This window comes from Anthonomus grandis, chromosome 7, assembly GCF_022605725.1.
Source record: "Anthonomus grandis grandis chromosome 7, icAntGran1.3, whole genome shotgun sequence".
NCBI classification, from domain to species: domain Eukaryota; kingdom Metazoa; phylum Arthropoda; class Insecta; order Coleoptera; family Curculionidae; genus Anthonomus; species Anthonomus grandis.
Window position 1 is genome coordinate 6,819,768 of NC_065552.1, and position 26,220 is coordinate 6,845,987.

The following is a 26,220-nucleotide window of genomic DNA, read 5'->3' on the forward strand; positions in this document are numbered from 1 at the left end:
TAGCATTATAAAAAGTGGTTTTTATTAAAGAGGCATTAAAACATTAAATTAACAGCTCATATTACAATTTAAAAAAAACATAACTTATAACTAGTCCCTATGGGTGCAAATCCGAATAGAAGTCTTTCCCATGACGACTATAAGTCCGTCATCTTGCAAATCTTTTAGGGCGTCCTCGAACTGTTCTCTCGTAACCATCTAATAACAAAAGACATCAATACAAACGGTTTTACTTATTTCCAATTAAAATGTAACAAACCATTTGTGAAGAAGCCTTCAGTTCCTCGAACAGTTTTTGATAATTGATCGTCGGTACTTTTCCTTTGTCGTCTATCAACTTTTTGACTGCCTGGGCCATTTCAACCCTCTTCTTTCGCGCCGTGCTGCTCAGGCCGGTCGTTAAAATTCCCACGTCGATTTTACCAGACAGTGGATCGGTTGCCGACTGTTTAAGGGCTTCTCTGTGCAGTCTAAAGTAAAAGCGGTATTTTAATTCTCAATTAGTATTGACCCAACAAGATTTAGTTTAATAATTTAACAAATATTGTCATTGGTTCATATAATTCGAGATATGCACGCACGAACCACTATTTTTTTAACAACGTAAATGTTCGAGGTATACCTTAAATGACACTAGTTTTTGTTTAACTATTTCATATAATAGACAGCATCACACAAAACTGTAACACAGCATGCACTACAAGAAGCTTCAGACGTTTATATTAGTGAATATTCGTTTATCATGATCATCGTAGTAACTCAGACTCAAAGGAATCAGAAAATGAGCAAGCTAAAAATGAGATTGCGCAAGAACAATCAGATACTAGTGAAACAAGGGAAGAAAAAGAATTAGAGGTAAAAGGGCAGTCTTTCTTTAAAAAGAAGTAAATGGTCAAAAATACTTAAACCCGGAAAACACAATCAGAACTGTCATAGGTGGCGGATATAGATAGGAACGAACCAAACCAGTTGAATTCGATGATCATATGGTAGATATTATAATAGAACATACAAATAAAAGAATTACCGATTTAGCAATTTCTAACGGTGATAATGCTTTGAATTGTCAATTTAAAACACCTATAGAAAAAGCTGAAATGAAAGCCTTTATTGTTCTGCTTTCGAGGTCTGGGGCTTTTAAATCTTTAAATTTTCTTTAATCCCCTACTAAGATCACGCCTACTGTATTTTGATTATGGTTTCCTAGTTATTAACAATTAAACCGATACTCAGGTTTGATAAGACAGCTTTGAATTTTGCTATTCCCTGCATCCATAAAAGACACAATTTATTTTATCTTAATCACTTATGACACCAATTTGTTCCAGAAAGAATAATGTTCATTTACGGTTTGATGTTGATCTGTTCGGCACGACTTAATAATTTCAAATCTGTTCTTAGAATTAGGTTGATAGTTATTACTAAAAACATTTGTAAACTTTAAATTTAGAACTGCTGTTAAACACCAGCAGGTGGGTAACTCTATCTAAGATAGTGTCTCCAACACGAACCCTTTCGATTTGTTAGATATGACTCCATTGATTTTAAAGGTAATTCTGAATTATTTTAAAACGAGCAACACCAGCAGTAGTGCTAGTTCAGTTGCAAAGTGACGCCGAGTCAAATGCTTCGGTTAAAATATTATAAGGCTTGTGAATTCAAGATAAATCCTTAACCTAATTCACCTAAAGCACGGCGCCCACTAAATCGGCATCGACCGTTTCGGCACGGTCGGCACAATCGGCCGGATTTGCTTCACATGTATTTAAATGGGGCCGCGCGCACTGAATCGGTTCGGTACGTTCGGTCGGTTCGGTTTTCTCCGGCGACGATCTCCTATTGTGGGGAGGGCAACTTTTGCCGATTGCACCGAAAGCCTGCGACTATTTTAGCATTTTTTCGCATAGAGTGAGGAACTGTTTCAAAGAATTTTAAAAACCGTTGATTTGCTAAATATGTTAAAGGAAATTTTAATCGAAGCTGTTCACAGTTTTAGAATATTGTATGATAAACAAAACACGTATTATCATGATAATTTAAGGAAAGAAAACTCTTGGGAGGAGGTATGCAAATTAAATGTTCTGGTAAGTGTCATTTATTATATCTTAAGTCGGTGTTTTCGTTACTTACTGTTTATTAAGTTGGTATCATCAGGAGATTTTAAAACTCAGTTTTAATTATCTGAGGATGCCAACTTGGTCGGCGAAATGTGCGAGAGTGAAAGTTCTCGTTTTGGCGTTAAGTGGTGTACAACTCTTGCTTTGAATATAATTTGTTTTTACAAAAATACCCAAAAAAGGCAGCTTATTATATAGTTTCAAATGCACGTTGGAATGTTATGTTATAATTTATTTTATTTGACTCGATACAGGGTGTCTCACAACGAATGCCTGCTATCTATTTCGCTTTTCTCGCTTTCGCAGCACAGGCTACTGCAATCATAACATCCTCTTCAGAATCTGAGGAACTGCTAATTTTTTTTTTAAAAACGCTTAAACGGGAGCTTAATCACAATACTTCTATATGCTCGAATAGTCGAACCACTTTTAAACGTCGTCGTGTCTTCGTTCTGCCGATTGTATGAGCGCTAGTTACCGACTGAACGGACCGAACGTGCCGAACCGACCGAGCCGATCCGATTCAGTGGGCGCCCTCCTTTAATCTTTTTCCCATGGAAAACATACCTAATGCAGCCGTGGAGTAGGTGTCTCTAATGATGGAATTATCATGCGTCTGATTCAAAATTTAGGGTTGAATTTAGATTTAAACTGGTTTTAAAATAAAACTGCAACAAAATTCTGCGTGTAAATTAAAAAGTAAACGCTGAAAAAAAATGCTCGTTTGCATTTAAAAGGTGCAATAAAGAAGTAGTCACAGAATATCGATTTGACTAATACAATGGTTGATGCAGGCGTCATAGATTAACCATAAATTTTGATTTATGAGTTGGGTTGAGTTGGGTTAACCTATACTATCATGTAGTACCTTAGAAGTGCGAATAAAAAGTGTTAATAATGTTTTGAAGCCATAAAATAAAGTCAGAAAATAAAATACTTATATTGTCAAATTTTCATTTTACCAAAATATCTCAACACACCAAGAAAATTGTTCAAGTTTTTTAACGGAATGTCAATACGCTTCAAAGAACGCCTTCAAACTGTTCCCTAATTTAATCTAAGCTGTATCTCCAACACATAACCTATGCTAAGGATCTGGGGCACCCTGTATATGTCTTGCCAATCTTATTGTATTTTCTATGTATAACGCAAAGTGATATGCAGTGCTTGAAAAGAATTTAAAATACTTGCAAAAATAATTGAGTTAATAAAAGTTGATTAATTACATCAAAGGAAGCTTCACTTTGCATCTTCGTTGATTTGGCCAGGAACTAGAACATCATGCTATTAGAGGATTATGATTTCCTAATGGATAGGCAACAGGTAGTGCAAATAAATAAAACAACAAGATCGATGCAATAAACTAATATGCATAAAACAACAGTTACCTATGGTGTTCCTAAGGGACAGTCCTGGGCCCGCTACTATTTATGTTTTAAATGAACGATACCTTTGATCTAAAAATAACTAGTGTCTTTGGAAGTTTTGCTGATTGGAGTGGTTCGGTTTTAATGATCTTACACTTAACGTGAAAAATAACTTTATTAGTTTTTCATGTTATAAATCGGGAATTACAAATATTAATAATTGAAATATATCTGATTCTCTTAAAACAGCGGTCACGGAGTCAACTAAATATCTAGGAGTTTAAGAAGCATTTAAGATGGAATTTTCAAATTCAGTATCTGATTAAGAAATGAAGATAGGTACCTAATAACTAGATTTAAGTGTCTTAGAAACTACCTTACGTGTAAACGACTTAAAGATTCTTTATCAAGCACTGTTTCAGTCACATCGAATATTACCAACATCCAGACGAGATAAGAAATAGGGTTACATAAAAATGTGTAATACAGAGATCACATAAAGTCATTCGAACCAATAATATAATATCACTAGCACCTAAGTTATATAATCTAATTCCAAATCATATAAAAAATAACTATGAAGATAAGACTATTTAAAAAGAATGTAAAGGAATGGATCTATACATCGAAGAGAGACATGTATAAAAATGTATTTATCTAACATGCGTAACTATGTATTTAGTTCTAAATTTAAAAAATATGTGTTAAGAAAAGAGAAATTGTGAAATGTGACTTTCCCAAAGTTGACTATTATAACTTTCCAAATCGCATCCAGGAGAAAAGACTTAAAGAAATTGAGAATCTACAGACTTTTTATTTTTTTATCACAATAAGTGGTTAACCCACTTCACAAGTGATTCAAATTCATATTATTTTTGTTTTGTATGTCTATATATCCATATATCTATTTTTTACATGGATAAACATAATTTATTTATTATTATCAATATGTGAAATTACTACAAACATCAACTCCTCATTTTCGTAGAATAAAATTCAAAGTGATGTTCACGATGTGCCACATAATTGATTCTATCTCTGACTTGCTACTGATATACATAATACAGTAAAAGTCGCGAATAGAGACGAAATCTGGGAAGTTTGGTTGGATTTATATGTAACGCAAGTCTAAAAAAGTCTGCCTATAACGACCGAACGTGTGTGTGATTCACACAGCAATCATTAACACCAATAACTACAAGTTATTCTTGGGAGAATTACCGGAACCGGAGGCCGGGAAAATACCTGTTTGTTGATCTCATAAATGCTTTTCTTTGTTTGTGTACTTTTTATTTAGTGCCGGGATTTTGTGCATACATATAGACGTAGCGTATTACGTAGTGTTAAAATGAATTCAAAAAAAAGAAAAGTTTTGTCCATTGCGGAAAAAGGCTTAATAATTTGCATTTGAGGAAGGTGAATCCAATATTGCTATTGAAAGCGAGTGAGGCTTATCGCATTCAAGTCTTTCTACAATTTGGAAGAACCGGGATGCAATAAAAAAATGCATTTAATGAGAATTTGCTACCAAAGAAGACACTTAGGTTATCCAGTCATACAGATATAGATAAAGATAATAACTGGTTTAAAGTTGAAAGAAGTAGAGGATCGGCAATTAGCGGTCCTATACTATAAGGCAAAAGCGGAACATTTCGGCAGGGCACTGAATAAAGGACCGGAATATACCTGCACAGAAAGTTGGATAAAACGTTTTCGAAAAAGGCATAATATGGTATGGAAAAATAATATCTGCTAGTGTACCTCCTGGAGTGACAGAAATCTGGCTTAAAACTGTATGGCCTGAAATAGGAAAAGGGTATACAAGTGACCAGATTTTTAACGCAGATGAGACAGGTCTGTTCTACAAAATGCTTCCAGACTTGACACTGAAATTTAAAGGCAAAAAGTGCAGGGAAAATGTCCAAAGAGAGAATTACTCTTTTTGTTGTTGCCAATATGTCTGGGTCAGAAAAACGTAAGTTGATTGTTATTAGAAAATCAAAAAACCCCCTTTGTTTTAAAAATGTTAAGACAGTACCTGTTACCTACATGTCTAACAAAAAAGCCTGGATAACTTCAGACTTGTTTATTAAGATCTTGCAAGATTGAGCTAATAAAGAAAAAAAAGAAAATCTTACTCCTAGTAGATAATTGCCCAGCGAACCCAAAAGTCTCAAATTTAAACAACATTAATCTTCAATTCTTGCCACCCAATACCACATCAGTGCTCCAACCAGTTGACCAAGGTATTACAAGATCTTTAAAAGTCCATTATAGAAAGTTCCAGTTAATGATTATTATTGAAAATAATCAGTTCTAAGGAGTCTTCCATAATTATTTTGGCCGCAATATCGATGATCTCCAAAGCCTGGAATAGGGTATCGCAACGAACAATCATTGTTTTAAACATACCGGGTTAGAACAGACACTGGAAACTGCCGACTCTGAAGTCGACAATCCTTTAGTCGAGTTGGCAAGAAGAATAAGCAATGACTGATACAGAAGATTATGTGCTTTTAGCTGTAATTAAAGAAAACTTTAAATTAACTGATGGACTGAATGGACTGATTTCATAGATTCTGATAGTCACTTAGACACAAACAGTACTTTGGGTGATGAGCAAATTGCAGCGGAGGTGCTTACAATTGAGGATACCCAAGATCAAGGTGAACACGGCAGGTCTGAGGACGAAGAAGAATTTAATCCACCATCTATTGAAGAAGCTTCACGAGCAGTGAAGACCTTAAACAGTTTTGTACTATACAATAATGCGAGTGACGAAAAACTTTTAGACACAACCAGTTTTAGTGAGAAAAAAATTGAATCAATTTACTTTAGTTCGCGTTGCAAAAAACGAACAAAGATAACAGATTTTTTACTAAATTAACTACATAATTTTTTTAATATATATGTAGGCTTACCTTACGGTACCTGTATCAGTGTAAATTTAATTTTTTTTTTATATTGGATTTTCATTTTTTGGTTTTTTGCTTTGTATGTATAACATACATAATTATGTATGTACATAGTTTTATTTGAAAAAAAAAGACGTTGTATATGTAGGTCCTTTAATAACGACGGCCGTTTATAACGACCCATGTTCAGTAGTCCCTTCGCCGTCGTTATATCCAACTTTCACTGTATAATATTAAACAATTGTAAATGTATAATATTATACAATTTTGGAAACAGTAAATTTGTTTACGTACCTCCAAGCTTCCTCTACGTCCTCCACCTCCACTTTCTGGCTAAATCTGACTTTCGCGTGAGCTTCCGAAAGCCTTATCAATGATTCCAGTTGCCTTGGATAGGCCGATATTTGACCTCTTCCGGACCCCACTTTCCTCATATCCACATAAGCCTGGATGAGGCGTTGCGACGCTTCCTCGCTTAACTTGGGACTAATGTGTTCTTTTGCATAAGAGATGTAATCTCTTAGAATAGACATGTTCTGATAAAAAAATTATACTATTATTAAATTAATACTTATACACAAATACGCCTATTATAAGTAGTGTTGGAAAATACAGTGGTTTTTCGGTAACCGGTGAAACGGCGACAGTCATTTCTAAATCACCGTGATTTTAACTAGTGATTTGAATCATCTCAGGTACCGCGTATCAATAGTAAACACAAAATCAAAATATAAGGTGAATGGAAACGATTATATTTATTATTATTATTATTAACTAATACACGAGATCAACCCCATTACAAAAAAATATGAATATTTCTGAATAAGAATTAAAAGCTATACTTCATCATAACAATGGCCATTAGTCACTGGAATGTCCAAGTTTGTAAAGGAAAAAACGTAAAAATTTGCCTCAAATTCTTTCCAATGCTATACAATTATTCATGTAAAAAGGAGACCAAATTATTGATCCATACTCCAACAAAGAGACAATAAGTGACATGTACGACCCTTTGCAAGTTTCAACCAACAGGCCTTTACAACTACGCAAGACAAAACCAAGGACCTTAGATGGTTTAGTTATAATAGTATTCACATGGGTATTAAAATTCAATCGTTTATCAAACAAAATACCAACGTCCTTTACTATTTCAGTGTACCTAATATTTAGATTATCAATAGTATAGGAGGAAATTACCTGTTTGTTTCTTTTGTAAAAACTTTAAAACCAAACCACCGGAAAAGCCAAAAAGTCAACTTTTCCAGTAATAAGCTACGGCTGACACTGTCAAATGCCTTGGAAACTATATATATTACATCCACTTATTCATTCTTCTCCAAAACATTCAACAGAGCACCCTGATACAACAAGTTTGTAATAGTAGACCTGCCACGACTAAAGCCATACTGTTCAAGTTTTTTGCAATAAAAATGGGATTTGGTCATAAATAAGACTGTCTAGAAGTTTTGAAATAGCATACTTTACGCATACAATCCTATAATTGATCAATTCATTAACAGCACCACATTTAAATATAGGCGTAATAGAACTGAGTTTCCAGTGGGATGGGAAATCTGTCAAGTCTAATGACCTACTGAATAAAATATAGAGGCGATAAGAGAGGCAACAAACACATTTTCTTAAAAAATAATTGAGTATACCATCAGGGACAGTACTAAGTGGTAATTGAAAAATCTTATCAAAAATTAATTCAACAGATAATTTAGGATTAGGAATAGTCATGTTTACACCAGCCTGCCGAAAAGATAAGATTTTATAGACAGAAGAAAAAGTTGGGCAAACCCCTCTGCAATTCACAACCAGCAAACTCCTATTATATATTATAGGTAATCAAATCAGGAAGCTTATCTGTTGCTCTCCTATTATTAAACTTATACCAAAAACTTTTGGGGTTTTGTATAAAATAGTTGGTCCAAATTTGAAATAAAGTTTTAGTAACAAGTCTCAGTTAGAGTTTTGCACCTAGGTCTAAGATATCAAAAGATTTTATAGTCTGCAATAATATGACTAGACTGATATTTCTTATGCGGATTTTTTTTTGCTGCACCAAGTATTTTTAACAATATTAAATAATTTATATTATTTAAGCTCTTATCGGCTTATTTATTCAAAAATTTAATTTTTTAAACTCTTTAAATAAATAAAAATAACACAAAAGATAGTTTACGTTTTTCCCAATAAAGACTTATCATTAAGAAAAACTAGTTGTTCAGCATTGTTTGAACTTAATTTAACCCAGCTTTGGAAAACAGTCTTTCACGCGGAACCGATGTTGCACATAAACAGTCTTTTCTTATCAAGTTTACCTGTTTCTATTGTATTTTCCGCTATTGCAAATACGATGATCATGATCACCGTATTTGCAAAAATTAAATCACCGGTAGCGCCAGTGATGTTCCATTCATCGGTCAAATATCGCGGTCATCGATATATCGCCCAACACTAGTTATAAGGACACCTTGGAGAACTATAAAAATGGTTGCAAAATCCTTAAAACTTACCAGAATTTCATCGTCTTCCTCCTCCCTGCTCATATAATACAGCGAGACCAAATGTTTGGCCAGGCGACGGTCGAAAAGTTCATTTTGCGGATCCAAAATGAGGAAAATTAGATCGAATCTCGATAGTAAAGTGTGAGGAAGCAAAACGTTCTCGATAATCGTTTTGTTGTTGTTCCATTGGGATTCGCTCGGGTTTGCGGCGGCCAAAATTGATGTGCGCGCGTTCAGTTGACAGATTATACCGGCTTTTGCGATACTGAGCGTTTGTTGTTCCATAACCTAGAAAATTTTCTATTAAACCTATTACACCAGGAAGTTTTAAGCATTTTTAGGGTCTGCAGATTATCCCGTTCTGTCATCGCGTTCCTAATGATACTTATTGTCAAGTGATAGAGCATGCGTCGCAAAAACTCTTACTGAGGAACACACAACAAAAACGGATGGGTAGTGTACTTCAGTTTTTAATCCGTAATGATGAAGGCGGCGAAGATTTTCTGTCACAGATTGTCACAAGAGATGAAACTTGAGTTTCTTATGATACTCCTGAACCTAAGCGGGAATCAATAGAATGGAGGCACACCATCCCCAGCAAGGGTTAAGCCGAAACAAATCTTGACACCTCGAAAAATCATGTGCACAGTGTTTTGGGACAGGAAAGGCATCTTACTGATTGATTTCTTACCGCGAGGTCGAACAATCAATGCAGATGTTTACTGCGAGATACTTAGCGCCGCGCAATACAAAATAAACGCCGAGGATTTCTGTCAAAAGGTGTTGCTTTTCTTCACGACAATGCCGACCACACACTGCAAATGTGACGAGAAACCTCCTACAGGGATTTAGCTGGGACATGTTTGACCATCCTCCGTTCAGCCCTGACCTCGCCCCGAGCGATTTTCATCTGTTCTTACATCTTAAGTTTTTCCTTGGAGGTCAACACTTCAACAGTGACGAAGAGCTGAAAGAAAATGTTTCCACCTGGTTGAAGACACAGGCGGCAACCTTCTATGAAGAAGGCATAGAAAAACTTCACGTGTCACGCTATGACAAATGCCTGCAAAATTTCTGCAGTTATGTGGAAAAATAGTTTAAGACTTGTAGATTTTTGTGCAATAAATATTTTTCCTGTATCTGTACTCAATTTATTTTTATTACCAAACGGAACCTACTTTCTAGACGTACCTCGTATATAGTGTGTTAGGGGTTCCATTTCCTATACTTTACCCACGTGTTGTACGTCCAATTTTAAAAACAAAAAACCATATAAATTGGGGTCTTCACCTCTCTGAATAGAATATTATTTCTCGAATTTTTACGAGTTCACTGAAACTCATTTTTCTGTTACTTTTATGCCCTCCACATACATAAAAGTAGTCTTATTTTAAATGTAAATGAATTTTTCCAGCTTTTAAAACCAATTTTACTAAGACATTACTCAAAATAATAAACAAAAAACTTTGATTGCATTTTTTCAGTTATGATGTTTTAACTTTAAAAACCAGGCCCCTAACACATCTTTTTTTTTCTTCTGGTTTGTACGCAATAAGTTATGCTAACAAATAAACATTAAATTATTACCGCCACTTACGCTAATAGTTTCCGTAAATGGCTTAGCAAAAGCAGGTAAGAATAGACAAAAATAAAATTCCTATATCTATGCACGTAACATTTCATTAGGTAGTAAGGAAGGGGCATTTTTACGTTAGGGAGAAGTGAGTGCAACGAATAAGTACGAATTATGTGCTACTTGTTTTTAGAAAATGCACATTTTGATTTGGTGAGTAACTGAGAATTTTAAAATGCACATTCTGTGCGCTCTAACAAGGTTGGACGCACGATACAATAAATAAATGATAGGATGTTGCGCATCGTGGGTGGGGCGCTATCCGCGGCGGTGACGTCACTCGTTGAGTGATTCGTTTATCTATCGTATACCGGGATTCTTCTGTATTTATTTTATCGTGGGGATTGGGATTCTGTGTGTTCGTGCTTTCAACCGACAAGTGACAACTGTGTTTTATTTATTGTATCGTGGGGTTTTAGGTTATTACTGTTATTGTTATTTATTTTATTACAAAACTTCTGGCAATTGCCGAGTAGCAGTTAGCAGTGCCATCAAACCAGCAAGCAAGCAGCAGTATTACAAAACTTTTAATTCATAATTTTTCTGTGCTTGGTGGATATTTTTATAATGCGGTGTGCTGTAGGGGGATGTAATTCAGACAACCAGTCTAAGAAAAACACCTTTAGATAAAAATGTCAAATTTCATCGCTTCCTAAAAAACCCTGATTGGTGCAAACAATGGTTACATGCTACAAAAAGAAAAGACAAATTTAATGTTAAGTCGGCTGCTGTGTGCTCTAAACATTTTTTAGATAGTGACTACAAGATTAATTTAAAACACAAGCTCTTAAACTACACTCCAAAATGCTACCGTGGCCTAAAAGATGATGCTGTGCCAACCCAAAATTTAAATCAATTTAGAATAGCTTCAGTGCCTTCAAAAAGTCAGCTTAATCGTCAAATTTTCAATGAAAAAAGGCTAAAAGCTCAGTTTATTAACAATATCCTTGCGGAACCAGGAAATATGTCAGTCTTTTGTAGATTTTTTTCCTTAAGTAAATTTAACATAATGGATTTAATGGTGATGGTTCAGGTGATGGAGGTACTAATAATGAAAATTAATTGATGAAAGCTAATAGTTTGTCTCACAAAGGGTAATATTTAAAATTTTTATATCGAGTTTAATATAGTATGTCAGACCAAAAGAAAAATTAATATGGCTATTTAAATAAACTGCTCGTCATAATGGGGGGACCTACTTTTTTGGAGTGTTCCCCTCATTATCACAAGCAGTTTATATACATAACTTGTATTTTAGAGTTCAAACTGACCAGGAAAGAAATTTAATAGAACAACTGCAAAAAGAAATAGAAAGCCAGAGAAAGGAAATTGGAAAGCTGGAGTCAAGAAAATTTTCTCTAAAAATCAGATAAATAAACTTAGGAAAAAAGGATAAAATGGTCAGTTAGTGAAATTTCAAATGCCATTGCAGTGTATTCTGCAGGTGCTCGACCATATCGACTCAGCCTAAAGAATGACTACCAATATCCGGCTGTCTCTACTCTAAAAGAATGGGTATCAAAGATAAAGTTGGAGCCTGGTATTTTAAAAAAATATTTTTAAAATTGCTGCATATGCTGATATGTCTGAACGTGATCGCATATGCATTCTAATGTTTGATGAAATGAAAATTCGTCCGGAATATGTTTATGACCAATCCAGAGATTATCTAATGCCTGCATTTAGTTACGTCCAAGTTGTCATGATCTCTGGTCTGTTTAAGGCATGGAAGCAGCCTATTTTTTTTAGATTGTGGTAAATATTGAATAATTATTTGCTTGAAAACAGATTAATTAATAAATATGTTTTAGGATTTCTTGTCGTTGCAATGGTATCAGATTTAGGTGTTAAGATTAGATAAGATTAAGATTTAGGGTTAAATGTTCCACATCTGCTAAAACTAATCCGGAATAATTTTGTGGACTCGGGATTTTTAGTTAATGGAAATTTCATTAACAAAGATATTGTGGAAAAAGCCATAAATGTTACAAACCTGTCAGATTTAAAAATCACATATAAAATTACACTAGAAAATTTAAACTGTGTAAGACAAAAAGTGAAGCATGCCTCAAAACTATTTTCTCATACCATATCCTGTGCTATTTCAAGATGTGGGACACTAGGATATTTGTCAGAGAAAAATTGGGTAGAAGGCTCCGAGTTTTTTAAACTGGTAAGATGTTCTTTAAGTCATTGCTGATGTGTATGATTTTTATAAATATTTATTGCTTACCAGGTTAATGACTGGTTTGATATTTTTAATACGAGCATGACAGTTACTGACTGACATTCAAGAAATAAAGCATTTGGGTTAGCTCTGGACGTTCAAATGTCCATTTTAACAAAGATGAACAAAGTGATTTCCGAGATGAAGGTAGTTAATAGTAAATGCTAACTGCCATTTCAAAAAGGTAAATTATAAAATACATTTTTCAACCCTGTATAATTTATATTATTTCGTTTTTAAAAATTTAGGTATTCTCATCAGTAATTTAGCATTGCCACAGTTGCACGCTGACCTACACCGTCGTTTTGGCATTCATTACCTGTTAACTAGGCAAATAAATCAAGATGTTTTGGAGAATTTCTTGGGGTCATAAGATCAAAAGGGGGACTATACGACCATCTTACCTCATTAGAATTTAAATATAGGTTAAGGACGTATGTTTTGGGTAGGAATGAGGGGGCATATTCGGACTATTTAAATGTTGAAGTTGACGATACCCCGGATATTCCTCTCAGTGGATCACTTACCCAGAAACTTAAGCCTTCACTTGATCCTCCACCAAGCAATGTAGAGGATAATCTTGAAGAATTAAATGAATTGGCCTACGATGGGTTAGAGAATTTAGCAGGATTTATATGCCATAGATTAAAGAATCCATCTTTGCAAAGCACTTCAACGCAATCATTTTCGTGGGTCAACCATTTGGATGAAGGTTATTTATCGAAACCTTCTCCCCTATTTGTAAATTCTATTGAGGAACTAAACAGAGTATTTACTGAAATAAATAGCGATGGAGATATAAAGACTGGTCCCAACTTTATTAAAACCCTTATAACGAGAAGCGAGTCAATTGAATGTCCTGAGAAAGCCAAACGTCTTTTTTTTAGAGTTAGGATGTTTTTTCGCATCAGAGAACTTAATAAATCAATTAAAAAGAACAAAAATGGGAATGCGAGCAAAAGGAAATGGACGAAAATCTTATCGTAGCTTTTTTATAATAATTATGTAGAAACTGTAAAATTAAATTTTTTTTTTGTTTTAAAATATTTTGTAATTATACACATACTTATTAATAAATCGAGCAAAAATTTATTTTATTGCAATTTTTTTCGGATATGAAATGTTATAACTATATTAGACACCCTGTATAAAAATAAATTACTCAGGTTATACAGAGAAGTATTGTCAAAAATCAATAATTATATCTTTTAATAGCAAAATATTTTTTGACTACTAGAATTCCCACCAGTGATTCCTACTTAAATAACATTAATTAATTCTGCATCCATCAGGACAATAACTTTAAATATCCCAATATTTATTTATTAAATTTCAACGGCAAAGCCAATTTTACGATATAATAAATCAAAAGCAACATGACTAAATTACCAATTTCGCCATTATAATTGTGTATAATCGCCCGCCCACTACTCAACGAGTGACGAAATGCGCAGTGCGAAAGCAAACTTGTTCACGGGAGCATACCCTGGGTTGGACGTAATGCAACAAGGTTGTTACAAAACTGCGAAACTACCAAAATAATTGAGCCACGATTCTTACCTCATGTAAAACACTCCGGGTAGAATCGTTCATCTTATCGAACTCGTCGATGCAACAAATACCATTGTCGGCCAACACCAAAGCGCCGGTCTGAAGTACTAATTGACGAGTTTCCGGATCTTTTGTGACGTAAGCGGTAAGACCGACCGCCGAGGAACCTTTACCAGATGTGTACTGACTGCGCGGTACCAAATTGTACACGTATTGAAGTAGTTGGGATTTTGAAGTACCTAAAGACGTGTTTTTTTATATTCAATACCTTAGAGATAAGTAAGTTTCATACCGTTTTTGAACACTGCCTAATACCTTAAAAATTACTTTTATTATAAGACTTGATGCTTACCAGGATCTCCACACAGTAAAATATTAACTTCGCTCCTAAAATTAGTCCTGCCGGAGGTAGTAAAAGTTTTTTTGGTACCCCCAAAAAGTTGCAACAGAATCCCTTTTTTGACGTCCTCGTTTTCATATATAGAAGGCGCGATCGCCCTGGCCAGCCGGTCGTAAATATCGGGCTTCTGCGCTAAGACATTCAGGAGCTCAATACGCTCAGGTGGAAAACGATGATCCTTGCTACAAAGTTGCTGAATTTAAAAACACAATTGAATAAAAAAACATTTTTAAATGCCTTACCCGTCTTCTTCTTCGTATAAGCGTTTCTGGTCGATTTTTCTAAAATGCAACACGTCGATGTGGGTCTTGTACACGGATTTTAAGTTTCTTTGCTTGGGATTGACCTGTAAGGGCTGCGCCCTGTAAATTCCGGTAACAGTGACGCGATCTCCCGGTTGCACTGCATCTACTAAATCGTTGTGAGAAAACAGGACCACCGTGTGAGGTGTCTGACCGGCAGGCATATCCTCTGAAAAAAGTTTTTTATTAATTTAGGAAAGAAGTTGTATATGCCGCTGTTTACATCAACATTATAAGTGGGTCTTCAAATAGATCAAGAGATAAATATAGATTCAGAAGATTTAAGAATCGACTCAATGGACTATGCATTCCATAATTTCTTCCATGGTATCCAACTTTAAATGTTCCATTTCCCTGATCTATATCAGTAATAAACAAATTGAAAGGGATAGCTATAGAGTATATACCTTGACGGACACTAGCGGATACATTGGTCATGGTCGCTACGAATTCCCTGACTTTAACTAAGCTCCAGCTTAGAAATGGGGCTGAATAGATCGTAGACTAGAGTTTGTACAATCTTTTGTTAAACCAAATGCCTTCCAGCAGCAGGTAGTGGCAGATCTTCATGGGCTAGCTAAAGATCTTAGTGCTAATGATTTTGCTATAGTGAGATGTGACACAAATGACTTAAAGAGTAGGAAATATCCACAGATGCAAGTAATAAATCAAAAAATTAAAGAATGTCTTCAGACTAACATTTTGTTCAGATCTGCAACTGAAACAACAAATCGCGCGAACAATAATAATTATAAGCAGATTATTAAGTATAATAAAAAAAAAATTAAGTTCTTAAATGTTGTAAACAAATTTACTAAAAATTGTGTGATGTTTCTTTATATTTGTAATAGTACGAGTAGGAAGGTTGAGAAGTTGACATAATGCTATAATATGCTATTCGAATAGTCGACGCACCGGTGGGACTATGAATTATATTAAGAATGCTGCAATCCATTCTGTTATATGAAAGTATACAGTGAAGTATGAGGATTGGGCTCTTTGGATCGTTTTGCTTGTGAGAAAAGAGGCGTTGTTGATAAGATCTATATAGAGATCACTTAACTTAAATTGCAGGCAGTTCTTAAACTACTGATCTAATACATTAGCAGAAAACAACTATTTTAAGTGAACTTAATATACACCTCTTAAAAGGAAACAAGGAAGCAAAGCATTTGAAAGTGATTGCAGAAACTAGTGGCATTAAGCAGATTATGAAAGCTCCTACAAGAATCATAAATACAATATCGACGATCATTGATCATATCTATACAAACTAGTTTAATGGCATAAAAGTACAGATACATTTTCCTGTGATAACTAATCATGAAATTATTGGAGTACAAATTTTCATTAATACTTTCAGAGAACTGATATACTCCGAAAGAATTATAAATCGAGACTATTAAATGAATAAGTAAGGAACTGGTGGTAAAAAATGATATAATACGTATAAATAAGTTTGCGCCTGAAAAACGATATTCTATTAAAAAATAGCCATTGATTAATGCAGCAGTTGAAGAGGATCTTCGAGAAAGGAATTTGATTTATAGAAGATTCTGTGTTACAAAAACCGATTGTGACTGAAAAAGCTATCAAAGACTCACTTAGGGGAAATATCAAACAATCTACTGATTATACGGATGCCGGTATATACAGTATCGGACAAAATTAGAGAGACTTCTCTATTTGCCAACTCCAATTTTTTGTACTTGAAATAATATTAATATTTGTTAAGCAGTGTATACCGGAGTTGACAAGAATTCTATTATCAACAATTCATTTTTGTAGCTCATGTTTACATTTATTTAAAGAATGTTTTTAACATTGATAAAAAATTACTGCGACAGAATTAAAGAGACTCATTTTGTATTTAGTTTCGCTGAAGTCGCGATTAGTTTAATTTCTGTTTATTAGTTTGAGAATATTATTAGCAATGCCTCGTGGTAAACATTATTCCATAGACCTAAAAGATAAAATTATAGAAGCCTATAACTCAGGTCGCTCACAAAAATTAATAAAAGAGCAATTCAACGTCAGTAAACAAATGGTTTCCAGAACAATAAAAAATTATCAGCTCCGTGGAAGAGTGACAAACCTTAAAAGAGGTGGCCGCAAGAGAAAAACCTCAGTACTACTGGACAGGAGAATTAAACGACTAAGTCAGAATAATCCGCGTCTATCTTCAACACAGATTTTGGCTGAATTGGAGGCGCCTGGGGTTTCATCCAGGACTGTGCAGCGGCGATCAGTGGAGGCGGGGCTTCCTGGAAGGAGACCAGCAAAAAAACCCCATCTATCAAAAAAAAATGTAGCTGCTAGAATGTTATTTGCAACACGTCACCGTTACTGGACAGCTAAGGACTGGAATAAGGTTTTGTTTAGTGACGAGTCTAAATATAATATTTTTGGAAGTGATGGAGCGCAGTTCGTACATCGCCCAGCAAACAAAAGGCTTGATCCAAAATATGTTTCTGGTACTGTGAAGCACGGAGGTGGCAATTTAATGGTTTGGGGTTGTTTTTCGGGTTATGAAATGGGTCCTATCCACAAAATTGAGGGAACTATGGATAGATTTATGTATCGGACTATACTGGAAGATGTAATGTTGCCTTACGCCGAATGGGAAATGCCGCTAAGATTCACGTTCCAACACGATAACGACCCCAAACATACGGCCAAACTTGTGAAGGAATGGTTTTTGGCTAACAAAATTCAAGTTTTAAAATGGCCACCGCAATCGCCCGACTTGAACCCAATTGAAAATCTTTGGGAGATTATAGAGAAAAAGATTCGCACTAAAAACATCGGGAATCGTGCTCAATTATTTGAAGAAATCGAGAATGCCTGGAAATCAATGGATCCGGCTGTAATTTCGAATCTCATTGGATCGATGCCGAATAGATGTGAAAAAGTTATCCAGAATAAAGGGTACTGGACAAAGTATTAGGTTAGTTTCATTAGTATAGGGTACAAATATACTTTAAGGATAAGTCTCTCTAATTTTGTCGCACAGAATTTTTTGCATTTTTTTATTTTTCCTAATAAATCTTGAGAAATGTTTTTTTTTTTTTAATTTATTTTAGTGCCTTTTTAAACTACTTCAAAACACAACATCCTTCAGCACAAAAAGAGGAATTTAATCATTTTTATCTTACATAAAAGACGTAAGTAGTCGAGTCTCTCTAATTTTGTCCGATACTGTATACAGACCGTATAGAGAAAAACTTTAATCAATTTTATTCAACTTACAAGCTATTTCTGCAAATATTGAAACAATAGAATGGACTTTAATTATAAATTTTATTTTTTAATCCATAAAAGACGATTTTTGATTGGCTACCATTTATTGCATTTAATTAATTCATGCTTATTTAAATATGTGCTTATTTAACTGCAAAAATTCCAAGTGATTTAAAAACTAGTGTAATGATTACAATACCAAAGATAGCCAGTCCAAACATTCCTGCAGATTTTCAACTAATAAATTTAGGCCCGACGCATAAAATTATAAAGACAATTGTATACCAAGAGTTGCGACAATACTTTGAACAATATAAACTGATTAGCTGTGGATCTTCAATGTAATGCTTTTGAGACAATAGACCCTAATAGTCTTATTAAAAAACTGTTATCTTATGGTCTATGTAATATAGCTTTGGACTGGCTGAAAAATTACGTCTAACAATAACGGTCCAAGAACACCACCTTGTACACCTATAAGACTTTCCATTTTATTAAGAAAGCTTTGTCCTATACATACTCTATTATACCTCTTAGATATGTCCCTGGATAGAAGTAAGATTTTCATAGATATTTTCATCATATTTCTAAGGTTAGTATTAGTTATTTTATAAAATGGGGTGTCCCTTAATAATGTTAATAAAATTATGTTTTGCAATTGAGCAAACTGTACCAGAAAAACCCGAAAGTTTAATTTTTACCTGGTGACTCCTGCAACTTAATCATTTGCTTATCAGTGAACTGGGAACGATTATGCACCAAAACAAAGCAATGATTCGTATTACAGCTCGTGCACAATGTCGGTTCCGTAATGCGTCCTCTATCGATCTCCGCAGTAGTTGTGAAGCGACAAACGATACATTGGAAGAAAGCTTCTCTCATTTCTGGCATTATGTTTGTTGTTCTGATCACCATGCCGCAAATTGTGATCAGTTGGTCAATATCTAGAAAAATGAGAGCAAATTTAATATTCCTAAATTTAGACGCCTACTATAAGATTTCGATTGGTCAATTGTGATGAGTAATCATGGCAGATGGCAACAAACATTTTCTTGGAGGCTTACCAATAATTATTAATAAATCCTTCACAAACTTAAATTATCAAAAATTGATACCCAAATAGTTAAAGAATACAAAAAATATAGAAATAAATTAAGGAAACTGTGAGATCGACAAAAATAGAATGTTAAGTAAAATTTGATGTCCCCCAAGGGTCCCATCCTATTTATATTTATATTCAATCAACTCTCAGTCAGCATCTTTCTTCTAAGAAACCAATGAGTCAACCATGCTTGTATCCTATTATGCCTTTTTTCTTTAGTCCTATGTCATGTCTTGGTTATTTATTTATTTTATTATTTTTACTTTATTTTATTAGTTTAAAACATAATCATATAAAATTATTAAAAAGAATCATAGGAAATTACCTTCAGGGTTCAGAGCCCTCATATTCCTAGTTTTATCAGCATTAAAGGGCCTCACTTGTATTTGATGCTCCAAAACAGCAGCAGGATATTTTTCATAAAACATTTCATTGACAGTCATATCGAAAGTGGGAATAACTTCTTGCGGATAACAAATTAACTGTCTGTATAAATTGGCATCAAAAGTTTCAATATGGGAGCAGTTTACGTTAAGAAAAGGCTCTTCTAAGGTATGAATCTATTATGAAATGAGCACATTGTAGACATTAATTAATCCATTGACCAATACAAAAAAATTTACCTCATCCAGTTTTTGTAAATACAAGGGCTCGTTCAAGTTCATATCTTCAGTAATTTCATCTTCGGCGGCGTTTGTATCAATAAACCTCAAAATAAACTGTTTGAACTTTTCTTTGCATTCGGCAACTGATACGTTGGTGCCCCAAATGACCAGGTGTGGAGTTGCTGTGCTGGTTTCATTACCTTCAGGAATCGATTCCAACTAAAATTAATTGCCATTTAAAGTAGATACCTCCCTAATACAGTTCAGATAAATTACAAAAATATATCAGTATTAGTAAATAAGAGTGGAAATGGAGAGATTTAACAAAAGTTATTCTTACACATATTAACTATCATTACTATAAGGAAATATTGAAACTAGAATCATCATGTATCAAAATAAACATAATAATTAAGCCTTAATTAATTTAGATAACATCTACATGACTAATTAATTAATTAAACACATCCCAATTCTTAACAACCCATAGCATAACAAAAAAGTAAAATTACTTACTTGAAAGCATGAATTTATTCAGCCAAGGGTTTTTTTATAGTTTCTATCTAAAGAAGTGATACTACAATTTTTATATTGTACACCTAATGAGTTATAGGACTGCCATATTAGTAAAACTCCTTTAGTAAAGCGATCTTGATACCAATAAAAATGAATTTTTCATTGGCAATAAAAAAAATATCTGAAGCACTAGTTTGACAGAAGCCCTTAATCATTATCCCTGATGATGGACATGTTCTATGTCAAAAACATGTTGGATTGATGGTTTTTAAATAAATTAAGTGGAGGATGATCGAAATACTTTCAGTTACCCATTGAACTATTAACTCCCCTGCAAGAATGCACTACTTCTTCAAATTTACGTTTTTGTTATGTCTAATAGCTGTTATTAAAATAAAATTCTCTATATTTTAAGGCATTACTTTACTTATTATTTTTCCGAATTCCTTTTGATTTTCCATTGGCTCTAATAATTTTATTTTCCACATATTTTTATTGTTATTTTAGCTCTACTGATTTCTAAGGTTTTTAATAACATTCTTACAATTTGCATGTGGATTACTGTTCGAAAATTAAATAAAAAACCAAAGATTACCTTTGATACTTTGAAGCTTCCTTGAGAACCATTTTTTTTTTGTTTATTTGTTATTAGTTTGTACAGTTTTAGCAGTAAATGAAAAATGTTCTTCAATCATTTGTAAAAGAATATCTAAAAAGAATCTAATTGGGAATTTACATCTTGATATTGAAGTAATTTTCACTCAGTATTTTTCAAGAAGGGTGCTATACCTTTACAATCTGAGAAAAATTCATTATTCAAAGAAAATTTACATTCCCTTGTAAGACAGTTACCAATACATGACAAGTTTTTTGTTACCTGTGTTGGTTTCAATATTAAAACCTTATATTTAAAACTAGTAATAGGGTTTAGAAATTTTAAAGTTTTAATTTTTTTTGTTTCTAAAATATTAATATTAAAATCCCCGTATATGTCAGTATGCTATTACCCTGAAATTTTCACAAACTGTTCATAATCCACTTATTTTCCTGAATATTTCAAATTAAATTATTGATTCGTCAAATTAATTCGGTGCCCTCAAATTAGGGACTTTAAGGTAGAATTGTTGCCAGTTAAGGGTGAGACTATTTCTTTTAGGATCACCATCAACGGCGATTGTAGGGATGATTTTTTAAGGCCGGATAACTGGCCTAGAGGGATTATCTTGCGAAAATTTTGGCTAAATAATAAACGCAAGATAAATTTTCATGAAAATCAAATAAATCAAACCATAATTTAGTGCGGGCTGGCCCTTCTGGTTCAGGTGTTTGCGTGTATTATGCTAATACAGGTGGTATGAGAACTAAAATAAAAGATTTTCAGCAGGCACTTAGTTGCTGCTGCTATGATATTGTTATGATTGCAGAGACTTGGTTAACATCTAAATATTCAGATGCTGAAATTGGAGTACCAAACTATGAAAGGTTTATTCCTCTAAAGAGGTACAAAAGTTCTTCTTTTCCATGTTGGTTTTCTACAGAGCTTCGCAGTGTGATCATAAGAAAGAATCAAATTCACAAAAAGTTTAAAATCAGTGGTCAACAGCAGGAATATGATGAATTTGTATTTTTGAGACATCAATGTGAGTACTTAAGAGAGTTGGGCTATCAACAATATATTAATAAGGTGGAAATGAATCTCGCTAGCAATCCGAGGTACTTCTGGTCATATATTCGAAATAAAAGAACTGGTTCTAGCCTTCCTTCCAGAATGACATACAATAACAGGATTAGTATGAATATCTCGGACACTGCAAATATGTTTGCAGAATACTTTTCATCTGTCTATTCGGATGAGCAAGTCAATGACATACCATCTTTTGATTTTGATAAATCAATTTGTCTGAGCAATTTAACTCTGTCAACACAGGATGTTTATGAGGTTATTACGTCCTCTAAGAATAAGCTCTGCGCTGGACCAGATGGGATATGGGCATTCTTCCTAAAGAAATGTGTTTGTGTTCTAACCAATACTGTTCATTTTTAACAAATCTCTAGGTACTGGTTCTTATCCCAAACTCACTGGAAGAGAAGTTTTCTAAATCCCATTATTAAATCTGGTAGTAGAAATGAAATTTCCAATTATCAGGCTGTGTGTAACCAATCTGAGTTGCCAAAGCTGCTTGACTGCCTGGTCAGTCATAGGATTGCCTGGAGTTTTAAATCTTTATTTAATCCTGAGCAATTTGGATTTATAAAAGGCAGATTTACTGATGCTAATTTGGTTCTCTATGTCAACTTCCTCTACCGCAGCTTGGAGAAGGGACTTCAGGTTGACTCAATATATACAAATTTTTCCAAGGCTTTTGATAGGGTCAACCATGAGATACTCTTGCAGAAACTTAGGGCTTTAGGTATTGTGGGACCTCTTCTTCAGTGGATCTCAGGATTCATCAGAAGTAGAATCCAGATTGTTAATCTTGGAGCTACATGTTCCTCTGAAATGTTGGTGCCATCTGGGGTGCCACAGGGCTCTCACTCAGGCCCTGTTTTGTTTTGCCTCTTTTTGATTGATTTAGTTTGGAAACTTGAAAATTGTCGTGTGCTAATGTTTGCTGATGATGTGAAGCTATTTAGGCCTATCACATGCCTTTCTGATGCTGTGCTCCTGCAAAAAGACCTTAATTTGTTCTTTGATTGGTGCCACTTGAATAGAATGTCCCTTAATATCAATAAGTGCCATAAGATTACCTTTCTAAGCAAAGAAACCCTATTGCTTTTCTTTATAAAATAAATAATATAGCAATTGGTTTCAAAACAGAGGTTTCTGACTTAGGAATATTTATTGACTCCAGGTTGTCTTTTAAAAGTCACATCAATCAGGTGACTGGTGGGGTAATGAAAATGCTGGGTTTTATCCAACGGTCTACAACTGATTTGTCTTTGTTTACTTTTAGATTACTTTATTGCTCTCTTGTTAGGCCCATCTTGGAGTATGGCTCAATTGTGTGGTCCCCGTCATATAACTGCTACATTGAGCAGATTGAAAAAACTCAAAATAAATTTTTAAGGGTGGCTGCTTTTAGATGTGGTTATAGGAGACAGGAATATTACTACCAGTGGGTCAGGCATAACCTGAACTTACCCACATTAGAGTCACGAAGAACATTACTTGACTTATGTTTTATGCAAAAGGTTTTAAATGCTACTATAGATTGTCCCGAGTTATTGTCTCTTTTTAAGATTAGGGTGCCTTCCAGATTGAATAGACAATCAGAAATATTTTCAGTCCCATTCCACCATAGCAATTATGGTATTAATGAGCCAATTATACGAATGGCTCAAAGTGCTAATGGTCTGTCAGGACAGATAAGCTTTTTTGACTCTAGGATTACATCTTTTAAGGGGCAGTTAAAGAATATTATTTCATAGGGGCTTTAATTAATTAACTCATCTACACCTTCCATTGATTTATAGGTAGTTTTGTATCTGAATATATATGTTTGTATGGGTATGCTATATAACACTTTTGTAAATGGATTCCATAAATAAATAAATTAAATAAATAAAAACCTGTTATTAATTAAATGCCTAAAACTAAAATCATTTTTTTTTTAAAATACCAGGTTTAATATTAAAAAATTACACATATAAAACTAAAGTTACAATAAACATTTATCTAAACCAATACCTTACAACCAGACAAAATCATACATAGACTTACAAATACAATTTTATCAATTGCAGTACCAAGATTTTTCAGTCTTAGGCTCTAAATATTCTTTAAAAGAGTAGAAAGGGTCTTTCAATAGAAAGCTTTTAATTTTTTTGTCTAAAAATACTTCTGGTATTTCACTTTTTTACCACTCTCGAGTTAAAGCATTTTAAACTTTGATACTCATGAAAAATGGGCATCTTTCATAAAAAAATGTACTGTGTCTTGCCACAGCAAGCTGATTTTGATTTCTTGTGTTAATAGTCCCAGAGTCTAAACTGAAAGTATGCAAAATAGAAGGTTAAGTGCATTCCCATTTCCCACTATTTCTCTTAGATTCATTAGGGCAAAATTGGCCTGGATGAGCAATCACAGTGCATTTAAAATATTGACAAAGCATGTATTAAGTATGTTTTTACCTAGAAAATTTGATGCAACCTTTACATAATGCAATTATTTCTCTAAACGCTTCCCTTTAAAATGTTAGTAAAGCATATAACCCGTGCAGGTTTTTCTTATAAATAATACACTCATTTTCCAAAATATTTGACTTAACATGTAGTCAATGTGCATTCACCACATATATTTGACTCATTCAGTTGATTTGTTTTAGTTTAGAGACATTAGAAGGTTTACAGAATATGTACTTTTTGCTACTTGTTCTATAATAAGTTTAGTAAAGAAGAAAGGACTAAGATTATTTTTGGGATTACTTAAACTTATTAGGATTAAGACTTAATAAATCTATTACCAAATATCTTTTAAATATCTGTAAGATATTAAATAAATAAATAGTCTTTTTTTAAAAACTTACAGCTCCATCTCCGGCTTCAGTCCCCACATTGACTTGCCTGATCCTCTTATCACTCCTGACATCAGGTCTCATTCTAATAGGGGTTCCCCTGATACCAGATCTGGGTGTTCTAATTGAGCCCAATGAGCTTGGTGTACCATAATTTAATGGTGAACTAAGATCTATCTCGCTCATAGCCAAACCTGAATAACGATAACCCCATGAGGCTTATTCATAATAAAATTTTGCATAAATTACCTGTTCCAGGGCTAGTCGGAGCCAGACTGTGTGCTGGAGAAGATGGAACATCTTGATATCCATGTTTAGAGCCAAGTTTCAATGGAGTGTCAATACTTTTAGATGGGGTGGTTTTAGGAGTTTTTGATGGGGTTTCTGGTATTTCATCTGGGGTAGGAGTTTGGCTAGCATGGCGCGGTGTTCTAGCACCTAATAGGTCAAAAATTTGAGAATTTCCATATCTGCTAAGGAATATTGAGTTGTTAATTACCTTCTGCCCTTGGAGTACGTGAACCGTCAGTACCGGGTGTACCTGGAGGAGCTCTTCTGGGAGTCCTCGAGCCTTCAGGACGGGGAGTCTGCCTCCCTTCAGATCTTGGAGATGGCATTATTGGGTTTTTTAAGGTTTATTACTTCGAGTTTATAAACTAAAAGGTTATAATTATCGTAAAAAACAACAAAATGATGTAAAATAAAACAGAAACATAAAACAAGTTATCAAACAAACTAGTTGGGAAAACGCGGGAAAAATTTTGACATTGACACTATTGACAGTTTTGGACAGCTGTCGCTGTCACATTTGTGACAGCTGTGTGGTCCGTTATTCACGATGTGGTCCATAAGATTTTACCTTCACGTCAGCCAATAATGATAAGAATATTTTCTTTTTAAAAATCAGACTAACTGGGAACCGGACCATATAAGCCCGAGTTATATAATACATCAAAAAAGAATATATATATCGATATTACTTAAAGATCAAGCAAGTCTATCCTACTATATTCGTTTAAAGGAAATTACTATAACTTTTGTTACACGTCAGCCATATTGGCTATGTTTACATCGTCAACAATCCATTTTTTAGATGTGTGTATATTAATTAGTTGTTCTTTTAGTAGTTTATTAGTAGAAGAATAATTAACCATTAAAAGAAATGAAATTGTCTTTGTTCAAAGACTGACTGGACTTTGCTACGTCAGCCAAATTTAC

The 26,220-nt window shown here is 34.0% G+C and overlaps 1 protein-coding gene and 1 long non-coding RNA gene across 2 annotated transcripts; one reads left to right on the plus strand and one right to left on the minus strand.

Moving 5' to 3' along the window:
* Positions 1 to 25,756, minus strand: LOC126738876 (DNA replication licensing factor MCM4). Its single transcript, XM_050444340.1, has 13 exons — positions 25,502 to 25,756; positions 25,252 to 25,440; positions 25,015 to 25,196; positions 19,991 to 20,191; positions 19,693 to 19,927; positions 18,967 to 19,209; positions 14,966 to 15,194; positions 14,676 to 14,905; positions 14,333 to 14,562; positions 8,922 to 9,200; positions 6,694 to 6,935; positions 260 to 470; positions 1 to 198 (listed from the first exon to the last, which is right to left on the minus strand). Exons 1-13 carry the CDS (start codon positions 25,617 to 25,619, stop codon positions 91 to 93), a joined length of 2,697 nt encoding a protein of 898 aa, XP_050300297.1. The 5' UTR covers positions 25,620 to 25,756; the 3' UTR covers positions 1 to 90.
* LOC126738914 (uncharacterized) lies at positions 10,918 to 13,864 on the plus strand. Its single transcript, XR_007661480.1, has 4 exons — positions 10,918 to 12,300; positions 12,357 to 12,718; positions 12,782 to 12,956; positions 13,021 to 13,864. It is a non-coding gene; the product is annotated as an uncharacterized LOC126738914 (long non-coding RNA).
* Positions 25,757 to 26,220: the final 464 nt, after the last annotated feature.

Excerpts from the sequence above, each read along its gene's own strand:
- LOC126738876 (XM_050444340.1), bottom strand. The coding sequence starts at position 25,619 with ATGCCATCTCCAAGATCTGAAGGGAGGCAGACTCCCCGTCCTGAAGGC. Across the intron at positions 6,936-8,921 it reads AGGAAGACGATGAAATTCTG|AACATGTCTATTCTAAGAGA; the intron begins GTAAGTTTTAAG and ends TTTTTTTATCAG. Across the intron at positions 471-6,693 it reads GACGTAGAGGAAGCTTGGAG|ACTGCACAGAGAAGCCCTTA; the intron begins GTACGTAAACAA and ends CTTTTACTTTAG.